Here is a 17,070-nt window from a genome sequence, read left to right as displayed (position 1 = left end):
AGGCATGAGACTCTGGCAAGAGAACTGATCCGGGTGAAATTCTGATATTGCCTTGGGACAAACTTGTGGTACGTCTGGAAGGGAAATCTATCATCAAGATAACCTGTCACAACTGCTTGGAGTTCTGGGAGAAGCGAGCGCAACTTAGAAATCTGTCTTCACAGACCAAGAAGTGAACAGTGATGCTGAGGACCTGAAACGGAGGACACAAGAGAACATGCAGCTTTGGCTTCAAATTCCATGTGCAACATCTCCAGCCACAGGCGAGACTCTGAAAAAGCTCTTTAAGGAATGTGAAAATGATGGAGTGAGAAAGTATAGGAACTTGGTGGACAGGCAAAGGACAGACTCAAACAGGTAATAAACAGACCTTAACATAGTTTAAGGACAGACCCCTTAAGTGGGTACTCCAACATGAGTACTCACTGTCAGAATTGGTAAACGGGAGGGGACCAACATAACACACTATCTGAAACTTAACTGGGACCTTATTCCTTCCTGCTATTTCTGACATTGGCTTTTCTGGGGGTGAGACCAGGAGTACTGTAACAAACAGAGCCACCAGAACATGATCCTCATGGTCCATGCTCTGGAGCAGAGACCTCGAAGAAGGAAAGGTGGTGTTGCAGAGGTGAATCTTCCCATGCTTTGTCTGAGTTAAGTCAGCTGCAATTGTTGAGGCAGCAGGTGGTACAAAGCCTCTGCTGCCTGGGAAGTTAGGTTGGAAAGAGGCTTTTGTTGAAGCCAGAGATATCCCTGTCAGTCCTAGGAAGAGATTGGGAGGGGAAACTGGCGGGTGCCTGCGTGCCATTACAGGGACTGGAAACCTGAGTTCAGGATGGATTTGTTATATTGCACACAGCTTGCAGTGACAAGCAGTAAAAGGTTTATAATTTTACCCATTGAAGAAACAGGTACAGACAGTCTACCCATTTCCCGCCCTCCCGCACGTGATAAGACTTAATTTTCTTCATAGTAGCTAGCATGGGGCTGTGGTTTGGATTTGTGCTGAAAACTGTTGGTAATGCAGAGGTGGTTTTGCTATTGCTGCACAGCGCTTACACAGCATGGAGACCTTTGCTATTTCTCACGCCACCCCACCAGCAAGCGGGCTGGGCGTGCACAAGAAGCTGGGAGGGAACACAGCGGGGACAGCTGACCCCAACTGAGCAAAGGGATGTCCCAGACCATATGTCATCATGGTCATGCTCAGCATATAAAGCTGGGGAAGAAGAAGGAACAGAGAGAGGTTTGGAGTGATGGCATTTCTCTTCCTAAGTAGCCGTTACGCATGATGGATCACTGCTTCCCTGGGGATGGCTGAGCACCTGCCTGCCCGTGGGCAGTGGTGAGTGAATTCCTTGTTTTGCTTTGCTTGCCCATGCAAATTTTGTTTTGCAATTTAAATGGTCTTTATCTCAACCCCTAAGTTTTCTTACTTTTATTCTTCCACTTCTCTCCCCCATCCCACTGTGGGGGGAGCGAGCAAGCGGCTCGGTGGGGCCGAGTTGCCAGCTGGGGTTAAACCATGAGACTGCAGAAAGCCAAAATCTTGATCAAACAAGAACAGCGGCTTATTCAGAGCGATGAATTCACACCTGACAACCAACCGTGACGGTCTGGAAGTCTGAACTACAAGGAGGCTGATGACCTCCTGTGTGTTCCCAGACCACCTTATACTGAGGACCAGCAATTGCCATGACTGAGCATTAGAATGAGGAAATCTATCTTCCACCTGATCTAGCCATTTATCATGGATCCTTCTGGCTGCGACATGGCAAAAAGCAGTTTTCTGAAACGATGCAGCTGAGTCCAGAATAGTGCTCCTAACAGCCAGAGAGACTCCAGGATCAATGGGCATGCAGAATGTATACATCAGGCCACAGGATGATTCTTTTGGGGATCTGCCACCCATTTTATGGCAAATCTTGGTGTTGCTGGAGTTTGTCAGCAACTTCAGTTCCCTGAACAGTTTCGGAAGCAGAGACAGAGATCTAGGTGGCAGTCTTAGCGTTGCTAGTGCCAAGTATGGAGATCACCAAGTTATCCTAAAGGCTGCAGTGATGGTGTTGGTGGAGCTGATGTACCTAGGACCCAGGCTGGTGTGGTAGGCAGAGAACTCCTGCAATGGATAAAGAAGAAAAGAAATGCTTACAGCGCTTCATATTGGCCTTCACTGGCTGAACTGGTTCTGGGGATGACCAAATCAGAAGCCTCTGTGGTAATCACAAGGATCTGAGAGGACTTGAGTTTACCAGTCTGGAAGGGAGAAGACAGAGAGACTTTCTTGGGATGGCTTTCTTAGGAGGACAGCCAGCAGCAGATCAAAGATAACGCAGCCAAGATTTGGCTGACTGCTTTCCAACCCACAATACCCACTGGGTCCCACATCAGAGAAAGCTTTCGCTGCCTTCTCAAGGAGAATTTTTCTGTAGCTCAAGCTCACCGTCCCTTCCAGGTATTAAAGAACACCACCTGGAGCGCTTGCTGGGAGCAAGACCTTCTCTGCCACACTCAGGAAACCCTGCACATCTGTGAGAAGATGAAACTCAACCCCCAAGCAGGAGCACACCCAGGCTGTAAAAACAGCCTTGGGACATACCATCAAAGCCAAAGAAAAGTGCAGCTTCTCCTAATGAAAATTCATAGCAGCAACTGGGCAGCTGAGAGAAAATGGAATGACCCAAGAATGATCCACCTCACACACTGGGTGGGAAGGGGACCAGGGCTCCTAAGAAACGTGTTCCTGGTCTCAAGTGGCAGGCCCCCTAAATATCCATGATCTGGATGTATTTGTGGACTATCACTCCAAAAAATAAAAAAGTAGATCTTCCAGTTGCAACTTTATATAAATAACGAAAGTCCGCAAACTTGAAAACGATGTCTGCTCATTTACTGTCTCCTCTGTGCTTAACAGAGTCCTACTCCAATTTGCACTTAATTGGATTACGGCAACTAATGGCAAAATGAGGTGTTAATTACATATCTTTTTGTACTCAATTAAATTTAACTTCAATTCCACACATGTACAAAGTTGTGACTGATCAGTGCACAACGGTAGTCAGCAGAAACCCAGTATGATTAAACTTAAGAAAAATTCTTCCCTGCAAATACGCTGTGCCACTGACAGCTCTGCTACTGACAGAGCAGCAGTTAACATGATGAATTCCACAAAATTACATTCCCTATTCCTTTCAGATAGGAAATAAACAAATCCAAAGTGATCTAGATGAACTGAAAGACAAAATATATGAACAAAGAGGAAAAATATATAACCATACTTCACGTGAATCTGTATACACTGGATTGTGATTTAAAATAACTTACATGAATATGTGCACATTTTTGTTTACTTGTTTAGGTCAAAATGTGTATTTTCTTTGTTTCGATGGCCTTCAGACTCTAACGCTTCAAATAAATCATTTTGTTTACTTTATATTACCAAGAAATCTATCTATTCAGACATTTAAGAAACTAAAAAAAAATAAATGGCAGAGGACATTTTAAATTTGTAAAGCAAGGAGTAACCTTATTACCTCAGTTATTTCTGTATCAATTTTCTATGTAAAAACTTATTTTTCAATTGCCAGCCATATGGATTTAGGTTAGAAGACAAAAATTAAGCAACGATCTCTTTGATTCTGAGATGCTGAAAGCTGACGTAAAGCTTTGCAACCCCATCCTTTTCAGAGTCCACCATTTAGTTTACACTAGAGAACTTCTCTGCCTTTGTGCGAAGATGTTACTGGGTCACATGTAAGAACAAACGCCTGAAAGCTGCGGTTAGTTCATCTTTAACTTGAAAAGTCCATCACAAAAAATAGTACTACTTCTGCAAGACCCACAGCAACAAGAGCAGACAACTACACCTTACATGCCAAGGTTTTTATGTTTGGATGACAACACCACTCATCTACGATCCACTAAAAAATATATCAAAGCTATTTAGTAGAATGTCTTTGTTGAAAAGTCTCTGTAAGCATTAGAAGAACTCCTATGACCATTTAGCTACTTATTTTTTTAATCTTCCACCTTTTACAAATATGTAGAGCAACATCACAGTCCTCATGCCTGTACAAGACAGTTTCTATCAAATCTTCCCTTGAAAAACTAAAACAGTCATGAGTTTGGAGAAGAGAAAACTGAACAAGATATGGCCAGGATTTATAAAACCATGAAAGCAGTGGATAAGGTGACTGCAGAACTGCTATTTAACAAATCACACAATGCTTGAACTGGGGCACAACCGTTGAAAACTGAAGAAGAATTAGAAATTGATTAAAAAAAAAAAGATAAAATAAGGTCCTTTTTTATGTGATTGGTAATGAACTTCCAGTTCACTGCCAGAGAACGCTGGATGCAGACAGCAGTTAATCGAAAAGAATCACAGGCAACAGCTCCATAAATGTCTAGTTACTAATGGGATGAGGCAGACATCCCTAATCCAACGTCTGTGGACAGCATGAAAGGAATGGACTAAAGAAAGTGATGTGTTGTCCTTAACCAGTACATCCTATTGCCTGTGCTGGAGGCTGAAGGCTGGGCCAGATGGACCCTGCTGAGATCCGCTTGGGTATTTCTTCTGTTCTCTCATCTTCAGAAAGTTTCGAAGTTTATTGTTTCGAAACATAATAAACTTTGGTTCCAGGACACAGCATCAACAATTTACACACTGTTCACAGATGTATCACAGGCCAGAAGGACAGCTCGCTGCCACCAGAGGTGAACGACTACCCACAACAAGACACAGGGCACTATTAGAGGAACGCATCTCGTGCCAAACCTGGCAGCCCAAGAGAAGTGTGGCTGCTGATGCTTCATGCCCCCACGACCAGCCAGTAGCAAGGCTGAAAATGTTTTCCCAACAGGGACATGCACATGGAGCACACATATACACCACATACATACACACCCATCTCTATGGCCGGACAGAGAGATCCCAGACAGACGCTCTGAGTACTTACACCAACACTAACTACCTCATCCTGGTCCCTGATCTGGCTGAGTGGCAGGACAGAGGAATAATTATTAATATACATGGAACGTATATTAATGGATACATTCCATTAATAGGAATGTATCTTACATGTCCAAGGTGGACACCACCAGCAGCTGGCCTCATAAACTCAATCTGCGCAGTAGCCACCTCTGCATCCCAGTCTTCCCAGCTGCTGCACCTAGACATAGGAGCCCCCAGGGCTGCAGCCCCACTCCAGTTGCTGGTACAGACCATTGCACACACAGCCAGAACTGTCCAGGGCTGCCCTGGTGCCTACAGCCACCCACCTGTGCCCTTGTCCCTACACACCAGCAACCACGCTCGCACGCAGAGGTGGCTCTCAGAGACTTCCAAACCCATCCTGGCCCCCAGCCCACTTCACCTACTCACTGGTTCATCTGGTATGACCTTTGCTAGCAATCACATCCACACTCGCTCCAGTTGCTGCACCACAGACTCCCCTTACACACAGGGACTAAAGAGCTTCTTACTGGAAAACAGTTGAAGATGGAGTGTGATGAGGAGACGCAACACCCTGTGCTGGTTAGGAGCAGAGCATGGCCAGACAAGCATCCTGGCCAGCCTCTGCTAGCATGCAGACAGACCCTTTTATTCAGTTATTCCTTTACTTCACACATTTGTTCCTTCATGTATCATTGAAATTTCTCACTTTTTCTGCCTTCGGTTCATCTCCTAGACATTCCACAATAAGTCCTGTGCGGTCCCCAAAAGCTTTTCCCCTGCAACCCTCAATGTGCCCCACACCTCCAGCCAGCAGTGCTGTTAGCCCAAAAAGCGACCTGGAGAGCTGCTCCCCATCGCTCATGGTGATGGGTTTCACTCCTGGACACTGGGGCTGAGGCTATGTGGGGCAGGGAATCAGGGTCTCCCTTTCCAAGTCCTTCATTTGGGTTCCTGCCTGCCCCTGTGCTCCTCCAGGCTGTAGCAATGGACCTTCCATGGCCCATGGTGACTAGCAGTAGCCCAGCAAAGGGTTGTTTGGGCTCCCCCACAGTGTCTCTCTGGGCATCGCTGTGGGTGCGCAGATGAGCTTTACCACACACCCGAACGGGTACCACCGCAGTCCGCCAGCCTCGAAACACAACAACTCTCCAACAGCTTTCTAAGCTCTAACACAAAGATTTAATCTGTCACAGGTCACCTGTATCTTAAAATAACGTGTGATGACCAGTCCCCCTTCAGCATCTGTTAGACACCATCACACATTGCTTGCCATAACCCAAATACAGTTATTAATGAGTAGGTAAATCGTATAACGAACCAACGGTTAGCACAGGCTGTAGTCAGTAACGTGCACATCCCTAAGCCACAGCTTCAGCAGTCTCATCAAGGGTGAGGCAGCTACTCAAGTGGTTAAAACAAAGCTTTTGTGCCCCAGCAAAACTGGGGTGTCACAGACACAGCCCCTGATCTGCAGACAGACAGGCCTGGGGCTGCACCCCATGCCTGGCCCAGCTGAGTCTTTTCACTGGTGCAGGAAGGCTTTTGGATCAGCCTCTAGAACCGCAATGCATTTGTTTTTTCTATTTCGTTTTTCGGGTTTGTTTATTACCTCTCTGTTGGTCTTCTGTTCCATTAAGCTGTTTTTGTGCTTCTTCAATTTTATCTGCAAGAAAGAGAAGTCATTATTAAAATACGTATATAAAAAAAGCAAGATCTTGGAAAGTCATTTACTGAAATCTGTCTTGAACTGTCTGTTAATACGCAGGAGTGATACCATTCACACGTAAATACGCGGTACATTATGAGTAATACAGCCATATAAAATTTTATCATGTTTCACCAGCAAGGCTATTGACATGTTAAATTACACAGAACTGCAGAAAGAAAAGCACTGGCATTGGATCTGCAGTCAACAGCTAATCCTGCCGTGGTTTCGTACCATCTGTAATAATTTATGCAGTCAGGAGATTCTTTGCAATAGGTATTATGGTGCATTACAGAGTATTTTAATACATTTTTGAAAAGTGCTGTTAGAACAAGACAATGAGGCACTAAATAGCGACAGAAACAGCAAACAGGATTTGCTAGGTGAGGCGATGGAGCCAATACTGTCACATGGGAGTAGCCGGGGGCGAGCGGTAGCCCCATGCTTATTCCTCCATGAGACTACCCAAAATACCTACACGTGCAGCAGGAGCAAAAAGAGGCCTCGAGTCTTTTCTCTCACCCTGTTCTTTGCAGATCACCTGTCGCCCCCCCAACACATCGGTGGCTGGAAGGAAAGCCGCTGTTGCAGAGAAGATCCCATGGGAAAGGGGGACCTCATTCTACATGCGTGTGCAGTCGCACGTGCAGAGCAAGAAGCAAGAAAAGGGGCAACTGGAATGAATAAAGACCTGAGACCAATTTCTTTTTGGTAGCAAACAGTCCTCTGAGTGGCTTCAGGATGGTAACAGGTCGTGTTGATATGAAGCAGCAACCAAGATCTGAACTTGGAACGTGGTTTGAGATATAACCAATCGTTTTCCAAAATATCTGCAAAAGCTTATTACTATTTTTTTTTATCTCTTCTCTTTCCCCTTTCTTTTTTTGTCTTTTTTTTTTTATTTTTTCTTGGGGGGTGGGGTGCAGGGCAGGTTTTATTACATTAAATTGAAAGAATAGGACGTAACTGGATTCATCCTAAACCTCTCTGACTCTACTGGTACAACGTAAATACCAGCCCTCATGGGTGTCATACACACGAGGAGGAGGCCAGCCCTGCAGAGTCCTCACCTCTTTCTTCCTGAGCGTGGAGGCCGTTGCTCAGTCTGACTTTCACTCAGCGTTCCTATACGGCACAAGGTTTCTAGAAAACGGTCCTTTCTTCAACAGGCTTTTAAATCAGCAGGTTTAAATGACTTTAATATTTATGAGCTGAACCACTGAAGTACATTGGGATCATTTGTTCACAGCTGAAGTCTGAAATTGTTGTTCAATTATTTTCTCAGCAGAAACAAACCCTTCTTGCGGGCTTTAAGGCTGAGGTTTTTTTCAGCTTGCTCCAGTTCTTCATTTCTGCCTTTCAACACTAGTATCAGGTCTCCTTTCTCACTAAAGCTCAATAATTTCTCCCCTGCACATTGTCCCAGAGATTGCACTAAAACATCCCACAAGGATGCTAACCAGCCAGACACCCAGAGCCGGAGCAAATGAAGCCTCCAATGAGGGAGACCACCACTGCAATTGTAAAAGCCAAACTTCTTCCTTCTTCCTCTGAGGTCACCAAGACATGCATATAGATTGAAAGGGCAGTTCCATGCACACTTTCTTTTGTACTGACTGACGCAAGCAACTGAAAGAGAGAAAAACCCTTCACCAGCTCTGTAGCGACCCACTGATGCAGGCTTACTTTAAACACTGACGACTTGATATTGAACATCTTCCTGGATGTTCGAGCTACAGTTGAAATACTGTACGTGCCTATACATTTTTGTACAGAAAGGGCTGTAATAACAATTTCTAACAAAAATAAGATGAAACATAAACAAAACATCTTTTACATACGTGCACATGTATCTAACAACCTTATAGTGCTTTCCCACAGATGACTGCTTCACGGAAAGGTGAGGGAATAAACAAATTACAAAGTTCCATGGTGGCTGTTGAAATACATGAACACACAGGAAAAAAAATAAGTATCAATAAATTAGCCATGTAAATGGAGCTATAAGGTTTACCAAAAAGGAATAAGCAATGAAGACCATAGATTGGCTACCAAACTAATTTCCCATCTGTTTAGAGATATATCTAATGTACAAGGTTTGGTGTTTCTCTCTTGAGAGGATGTAAAAGATTTTTCACCAAAATTTATACTTAAGAGCACAGACAACCGCAGTTTCAGTATTAATAAGAGAATTTTCTGCCTATTTCACAGAAACGCTACAAGAAATGTAGGCATTTAAATTCACCATCATCCTATTTTATAAAGAAAAATTACCTAAGTATTTGGAAGCATGCTATGTTAGATTGCCAGAATGATTAAATGCTAAAAAAGAGTTCCTAACAGAAACTCCCAACCACTTCTTTGTCAGACTGTAATCCCAAAGAAAGAACCACAGATAACAGAAATAATAACTAGGTAAACATATGCCTGGTGCACAGCCAGAAAGTCTCCTACACTTCCTGCAGCTCCCGATATGTTTTCCCCGGTGAGTCGCATTTGTTGTGTGTATGTCTTCGTACCTATGGAGGTATCTCGGTGAGGAACAGCTTCAAGCGCTGTGAACTGCTAAAAAAAATTTCAGTGGTTGGTTCTGGAAACCGAGAGCACCGAGCCTGGCTGTACATGAGGCACGGGCATTAACACGAGTCTGCTTGCTAAATGTTTCCCTGAGGACTCCATCCTCGTGACAAGCCGCATCACCCAGCTACCTGCTCTTGCTATTGCACTGCGGCACACTGAACACATCACACGGCGTTCGGGGCAGCTGCTTCCCACCTGCCGCGGTTTACAGCTACAGATCCTATAGGGGCAAACGCCGCACAGACCGCTGTGTCTCAGGCTGCAAGGAGGAACCGAGTTATTCCCAAATGGCTGCAGAGCAGGTGGGGAAAAGCAGGGTTTGAACCATGTACACCCCTGACACTGAAACGCTCCTGTTCCTCCCCGTTCGTTCTGACAACCCGCACGTACATCAGCAATAACTTGCTGCTAACATCAAATTTATATAATCCTGTCATTTCCTTCTCCTGTGTCTCATTAAATTAGCCATATGTGAAACACTTTCAGGCAAATTATTTCAGACAGCATACCGTATCCTTTCATAATTATATTATAGATTCTCTAATGGTACACACCTTTGAAAACTCATTATAAGCAAAAATACATTACACAAAAATCATCTGCAAAGCCCAGGAAGAACTGAAAACTGCAAAGTCTGCTAGTAATTGCAAATAATATTATCTGATCCAATACTCAGTTGATACAGTATTATTCCAGATTTAAACCTGTGATACTGAAGATACTGTCTGATCTAAAAATTTTACAAAGGAAACGCTTCTTAATCACTCAAACATTACTTACTCCTGCTAGGATAAGAGAAAGTCATTCAACTAATGGAAATTCCTAATACCTGGCAGGTACAGCACCCTCTGTTTCCCACAAAATGACAGAACAGTACATATCTTGACTACGCTGACCTGTCCTAATGTCCCCAACCTTCATCAGCCATCCTTCTGGAGTAGCACACATGTAGAAGCAAATGACGATGGTGACAGACACACTCTCATTTAAGATGGGACACTTCTCACCCAATGCTTACTAGAGGGGAAAAAGCAGAGAAGCAATAAAAGAGGAAAGCATCATATGCGCCACTGTCCAGAGAGGAGGTTCCATACAAGAGCAGTGCAACAAGCCACTGAGCCAGGCAGGTCATACCACAAAAACGCAAAGCACGGGTAACATCATATAATAGGTTTATATATATCTATACTTAGATATATAAAAATATATATATGTACACACACACACATATATACATATGCATGTGTGTAAAATAAAATGAAACATGGGTGCAATGGCTTTTATTACTCCAGTATTAAACCTTTCCACATTATTGTCCAACACAGCTCTCTCAGCAGGTATCTGCTGTGCGGAAATATCATTAAATTCCTCAGTGTATTAAATATATAATGTAACTGTGCTTTTTAGGAATGCGAAGAAGGAGATTGGCACGCAGTAAAATATGCTTCTTGTTTTACACACCTCCTGCTGTGATAGATCATTAAATGGATACCAACAGTCTGAGTGAGATACAGTGGCACTGTGGTGGGTTTTTAAATGAAAAAATAAGCCAGATTTTTCAACAGCTTAACATTCTCTATTTTTTATCTTCACTAAGAGATAAAACCTCACAGATTTTAATTATACCAGGAATAAGATGTAGTTTATAAAGATCGTTACTTTTTTTTTAAAGATATCAGCACATCAGCATACACAAACTTGAACATGTTTACATGTATTTGAAAGGCATTAGGAATTTCCAACAAAATCTTACACAGCCTTATGTAGATGGTCAGTTAAGGAAGAAAAAATAAAGGTTTAGGAATTTCAGCAAGGAAAGCAGAAATACTGAAAAAATGTGAGGTCTGCAAAATATAAACCCCGTAACTTCTGACAGCCATTTAAGCTGGAGCAAAAAGACATCTTCCATTTGTGGGTTTGTGGGGTTTGTTTTGTTTCTTTCATCTCTTTTTTGCTCACGAGAGTCCCCCTGCCAGTGTAATGAGATGACTTCACCCTGCTGAACAAGTCACTCTGTACCGACAACACACACACAGAAGAATGAAGAAGCGGTCACCGAGGCAGGCTGCTTCTAAGCCACCAGGAAAGCTCACATGGGAGTGGTGGGTGAGAAGCATTCATTAAGCTTATACAAAATGGCCAAACACAAATATTTTTCATTGTACATATTTGCCTGGGTCTGTATCACTGTAAAAAGGGGATTTTTTTGGCTTCTTGTTGAAGATGCAAAACTTCTGCTCTAAAACAATAAAAAGCGCTTTGTTGTTTTGTTGGTTTTTTTTTTAATCTTAAGTCCTCTGTTTATGGAGAAGTGGAAAATTAGCAGATTTATACCATACTAGATGCTAAGAACAGGGTACTTCTTCAAAACTTTAAAAAATATGAGTTCGTTGCTTGCCTGAAAGGCTACTGTTACATATTTAGATATTTAACCAAAACAGCTGGAAGGAAAATGTCAGCATTTTTTTCCCCTTCAGTTAAAGAGAACAATTCTCAGGCCTTATGCCTGAGTCATCCTAAAAATACCTCCTGCAAAACAGCTTCAGATGGCAACAGTTTTTCTTCTTGCTTTCTCAAAAAATGCACCCTCTCTTACCTTACTGCATCAGAAGACATTTGAAAAGCAATTTTAAAAATCACTGCGTGTTTTGTCAATGGACACAAAGAAAGATATCCCTTTAATTATTTTTTCTTGGGTTGATCATCTAGATCACTAGCAGAGACAAAATATTCTTCAGCTGAAGTGCACTAATGTAATCGCTCCATATGCATCAGGCAGTATTAGCGAAAACAGAATTGTAGGTGGGTTTTCATTTTTTTTGGTGGGGGGGAGCCACAGCTTGAGAAAATCACTGATGAAAGTTCAAAACACTTTGTTTTCCATTGCTACTTTAAATTCAGAGAGCAAGTGAAAAGAGGCTGAGCCCCTGTGTGATCTCCATCTCCTGCCTACAGAAACCCACCAGCCAAACGTGCCAGGAGCAAAGCGAATTGCATTTTGCTGCATGAAAAGTGTGTCTGAAAGCAGGTATTATTCTGTAAATAAACCCCCAAACAAACAAATAAAAATACCCCGAGCACCAGGCGGGTGGTGCAAAGCAGCACAGTGTGGAAAGAAGGGCTTCGATTTGAGACAGCGGGACCCGATCCCACCTCCACATCCCGCCTGAGCCGTTTCACGCCTTCCCCGAGGGAAGCCTCATGCTTCAAGCATCCGTGCCCACCCAGCGCGTGCAGCAGGGCAGGTGCAGGAAACTGATGCACCACACAAAGCTGATGCAAGCCTGGAAGCGCTTCCCAGGGCGGCAGGTTCCCTCGCAGTGCTTAATCCCAAGGCACCCTGCCTGCAGCAGTGGCTCCTGCCCAGGGATGGAGGGGATGCAGAAGCGCCCGTGCCCCGCTGCAAGGGGGCTGTGATGCTTGGCTTCTCCCTTTCACTAGGAGGAGGAAAGGCTCTTTACAACCGCCCAAAACAAGAACGCCGTAGTCCTAATGTTTTGGTTAACCGAGATGAATCCCACAGACTTCCTTTAACCAGCTAATTAAAAAAATAGAGGGCGGGGGGGCAGGGAAGAGTAAGAGTCTTGTCTGTACAAGGAGCCCATCAGATTATTTGAGAGCGCGGCGCAGCTGGCAGGGCACTCGGTGGGATGCGGGCTCTTGCCCATCCCTTGGGAAGAGCGGAGCGGCGGGAGAGCCTCCAAACCCCAAGCAGCAGAGCAGGGGGAGCAGGTCCCAGCTGCACGCTGGGCTCACTGTGGGAAGGAGGGAGGGCAGCACCCTTGCTGCAGGAGGGGGACCCTGCAGCCAGGAGGTGCGAGGGCTGGCAGACTTGGGCACCAGAGGATACCTGTGGTGGTCCAGAGCTCCTACCGCTGCCTTCCTGCTCCAAAATGAACACGTACAAAGCTGGCAAACAGCAGCAAAAAGACATTTCACGAAACCCACAGGATGAGGCACTCTTTTCCCTCAAATTGAAATCTACTTTTAATTAGAAACCACTCTCCTGTCCCCATACATTTCCCTTTTCTAATTTAATGAGGAACGCTCGAGATTAAAAGGAAGATATCAGATTAGTAAAAACAGTCCCTGCATTTTCTCTGTAATTTTACAGTGTGGGAACTTGACACTTTTTGGTGTACGGTTTGTTTTGTGGTTTGTTCTTTCCAGTTTGGGGCTTAGAGAATCACAGCATCACTGTTTAGTGGGTTGCCAAACACTGAGCCTGATAACTGATAGCATGGATGTCTCCAGCCTACCAAAAATGCAAAGCAAAACAGATTAAATCTTGGTTTGCCAGGTGCTACCAGGTTTGAAGATTGCTGGTACAGAGGGCAGGAAAAGACATCTTAAAAATCATGTGAATTCAAAACTCTTAGCAACAAGCAAGCTGATGCAGGAGCAGTTGTCATTTTAAAAACTATCAACGACTTTTTCAAACATCTAAAATGAGATTTAAAACATCTTAAAATATTCTGCGAGTCATTATAACCTTAACTAATGACCTGTTTGATCAGTTTTTCAGGAAAATTTTATGCATTTTCATTTCAATGTCAACTTTGAATGCTCATCAACTCCCTGCCATATATAATTATTTGCATTTAAAAATGAAGAACCTATGACAGATACTTTACATAACTCTGTTGAAAATAGAAGACAAAAATCCTCCTCTTGCTATTCCTCACTTTAAGATAAAAAGAGGATTGCATATTTGAAAATACAATCTGCAGACTAAATTAGTATCAGCAATGAACTGCTATGCTGTATATACTATAAAACAGTCAATGGAGAGGCTGTATATAAATATATAACAACTTTATCGTTGCCATCACATGTATAACTTAAACATGGCAAGGGTTCCTGATGAGGTTGACAAGGTGTCTAAGCATAAATTACACTTATTCATATTCACTTTGCATATGAACCCAAACTCGGTCCCTGTGTCATCAATTTATGATTGGAGAGCTTTTAACTTCTTTTTTTGCTTACATGAATTTAATTTTTATTATGAGGCTTTTAAACCCATGAAAAATTGAGCACAGGAGGGCGTGGGGTGGAGGGAAGAAGATTTTTGGATGGCTGTCACCTTACAGAAGGACAAAGCAAGCAGTGAGACACCCATGGGGTTATGCACAGCAGCTGCCAAGCACAAAAATTCAGAAGTGCAGGTGAAGCACCTCCAGAAATAGCCCCTGCCTGGTACCTTTTCACCCTGAGTAAGCCACCGTGCAAGGGGGGCACTTTCCACAACTAGTCCCCTTTCCACCTGTCCCACAAGCAAGGAGATCCTATGTGTATTTCTGAGAGCCAGGAGCTCTGCCACCAGAGAGAATTCATTTACACATTGTCTCCCTTCCATACCAAAGCACAAACAGAGGTACTGATTGCACTTCCATTTGCATAGCTCCTAATCAGCCATCTAGCACAACAATTACACCATTGCTATGCTGATGCTAAAGCATTGTGCTGCCCCACTGCCAAATTCTAGCTGTGTACCTAGGACAGGGTGATTTTTATCACTAAAATCTGCTCAATAATTATTTAACAGCCTCTAGGGCATTCACTGCTCCATGCTTAATTTCGACTTTCTGGGTTTTTATTTTCTACACCTAATCCAATATTGAGTCTAAAAGTTAAAACAAAATATTAAAGCTACGAGTCGCTCTAGTTCATCACCTTCTCCAAGCTGCTGCTATGAGCACCTCCATACCTTCTGCACTGAGACAGGATCCCTCCCCCTGGTAGGTTTACTGCCCTTTGACCTGATGCCTCCAAACTGGAAAAAAAGTGTGGCTTTCATTTATTCATTTTTTTTTTAAGCCTGATATAGAAATTACATAAATGCCAGTGAAAACCTGTGAGCATTTAAAAAAAGAACCCAAACCCCAAAACCCCCAACTTTGCCACTCACCAGAAACATATGTAAAAATAAAAAACCATGGGTCCCAAAAAGGTTTCCTTAATTCCTGCATTGTCTCAAATACAGATCCTATAGCAAAGCAGCAAACAGCTGAGCCAGGCACTCACCAGCCAGAGAGGGGAAAAACTTTCCCCCCATCTTTCTGGTCCTCCAAAAGCACTCATCCTCATCTGCAAGGGTGCCGAGAGGGCTTGCCCAACACAGAAAGGCACAGAACTGGTTCAGCAGGTAGAACAACATCAAGAGCTGGTGTTTCATCATCTGACAGGAAGGCTTTCTGCAGGTTCTCCGAGGGGTCAAATTGCTCTGTAATTTCTTCTTCTATTTCTGGAGTTCCTCAAACGCTAAGGAGTTTATAGGGCAGAAATCATATAAGCAGAAGCATTCAGCATTGAGGAACCTATAGCACCAATGACCTTGTTAAACACAGATTAATTGTTTTAAGCTTAGCAACGCAGATTGTCTTAAACATAGCATATACCTTAAAAATTCTCTCTTTACCAAGATCCTCAGTCTTGACAGAACTGGTTTAAATAGCTAGATCTTTAGTAGAACTTTGGATACTAATGTTCTTTTAATTACCTGATATTAAGAAGGACAATAAATGGTACTGCTGGCTAAGAAATTTTATTTTTCTGATGACACTAACAAAAAGCCGACAAGTAAGCCAAAAGTCCAGCCCAACATGTTGTCTCTAGCAGCAGCCAAGAGCAGGAGTCAGGGGCAAAGCAGAAGAGGACACATGGTAAATCCCAGACTCTAAAGCCACTCTGGAACAAGCCCCAGAAGCTGTATTTGAACCTCACAGGTCCTGCATGAATGGGACCTATCCCTACGTTAGTTTCACCATGGGTGCTTTGAATCTGTGTGAGCTTCTCACATCTCTCTCCTTCAGACTGCAGGGCCTCATCTACTTTGTCGTTCCTTATACAAAAGCTGTTCAACAGATTTATAACCCTTGAAGCTTTTGCAGTACTATTTTATCCTCTTTGGAGGTGGAAGTGAAGAAAGGAAAGAGAATTAAGAGAAAGATGCCAGAATCGATCCCACTGTTCAGGATGAAGGCACACCACAGATGCTACTCTGACAGATATGTTTTTCTCTACACTGTCATAAACATTCCTAATGTTTTATTTGCTTTTTGACAGCTAATGAGTATACAGTTGACTTCTCCACACAAATATATGACCCCCAGATCTCATGCCCGAGTGTTAACAAGCAACTCAATTTAAATGAAAAGTTAGAATATTTCTCCCGTGGACATCACTTGGCATTTATCCGCACTGAATTTCATTTGTCATTTTATTATATGGTTGCACAGCAACCTAATGTCATTCCAAAATCCTTTGCATTTTCATTTGCATCTTCATCTTCACCTCCATGGACAACTCCATCAAATCAGCAGCAGTGCCACTTCACTATGCAAGCACTTTCCCAGATCACTCAAAAGAATGAGAATCGACAGAGGCACATTTTTATTAACTGTAAAATGGCAGGCAGTGTTTGTCTGCTAAAGAGAGGATATCGACTGCCAAATGTGTAAATATCAGCCTCTCAATAAATTCACAAGAGATTTTTCTTCTGGGATGTGGTGGGGGAGTTCACTCGATACTCTGTCTTTCTCCTTTAAAACCCTGTCCTTATTTCCAACCCATGTTTAAAACCCAGCCTCCCCAAACACCACTGTCCCTTCGCCACACAGCTCAAGGAATGTGCCTCTGGGACCTCACCTCCAGCCACCCTGCCTACTCCTTCCTCACCAGCCCCTGCCAGCGCTGAAGCATCTTCATGTATTGTCCTTACAACTGGACGTACTCACACACAGCTCAGGGCTTCCTCCAGACCAGCCGTTTGCTGCTGTCGTATGATATTCAGTAAATTCATTTTGAACAGGTCTGCAAA

General features: G+C 43.4%; 1 protein-coding gene across 10 annotated transcripts in view; it reads right to left on the bottom strand.

Moving 5' to 3' along the window:
- The window catches only part of HIVEP1 (HIVEP zinc finger 1), a 130,481-nt gene that overhangs the window by 51,889 nt on the left and 61,522 nt on the right, over positions 1 to 17,070 (bottom strand). For all 10 annotated transcript variants that reach the window (XR_005102973.1, XM_037379100.1, XM_037379103.1 and 7 more), the window contains one exon: positions 6,573 to 6,626. Coding sequence is in view for 9 of the 10 variants with exons in the window: in XM_037379100.1 (XP_037234997.1) it covers positions 6,573 to 6,626 (54 nt within the window). In the remaining variant the exon portion in view is untranslated. The remainder of the gene's footprint in view (positions 1 to 6,572; positions 6,627 to 17,070) is intronic.

Source organism: Falco rusticolus, chromosome 3 (genome assembly GCF_015220075.1).
Source record: "Falco rusticolus isolate bFalRus1 chromosome 3, bFalRus1.pri, whole genome shotgun sequence".
NCBI classification, from domain to species: Eukaryota; Metazoa; Chordata; class Aves; order Falconiformes; family Falconidae; genus Falco; species Falco rusticolus.
The sequence above is the reverse complement of the archived record's forward strand: the minus strand, read 5'-3'. Positions and strand labels throughout refer to the sequence as shown.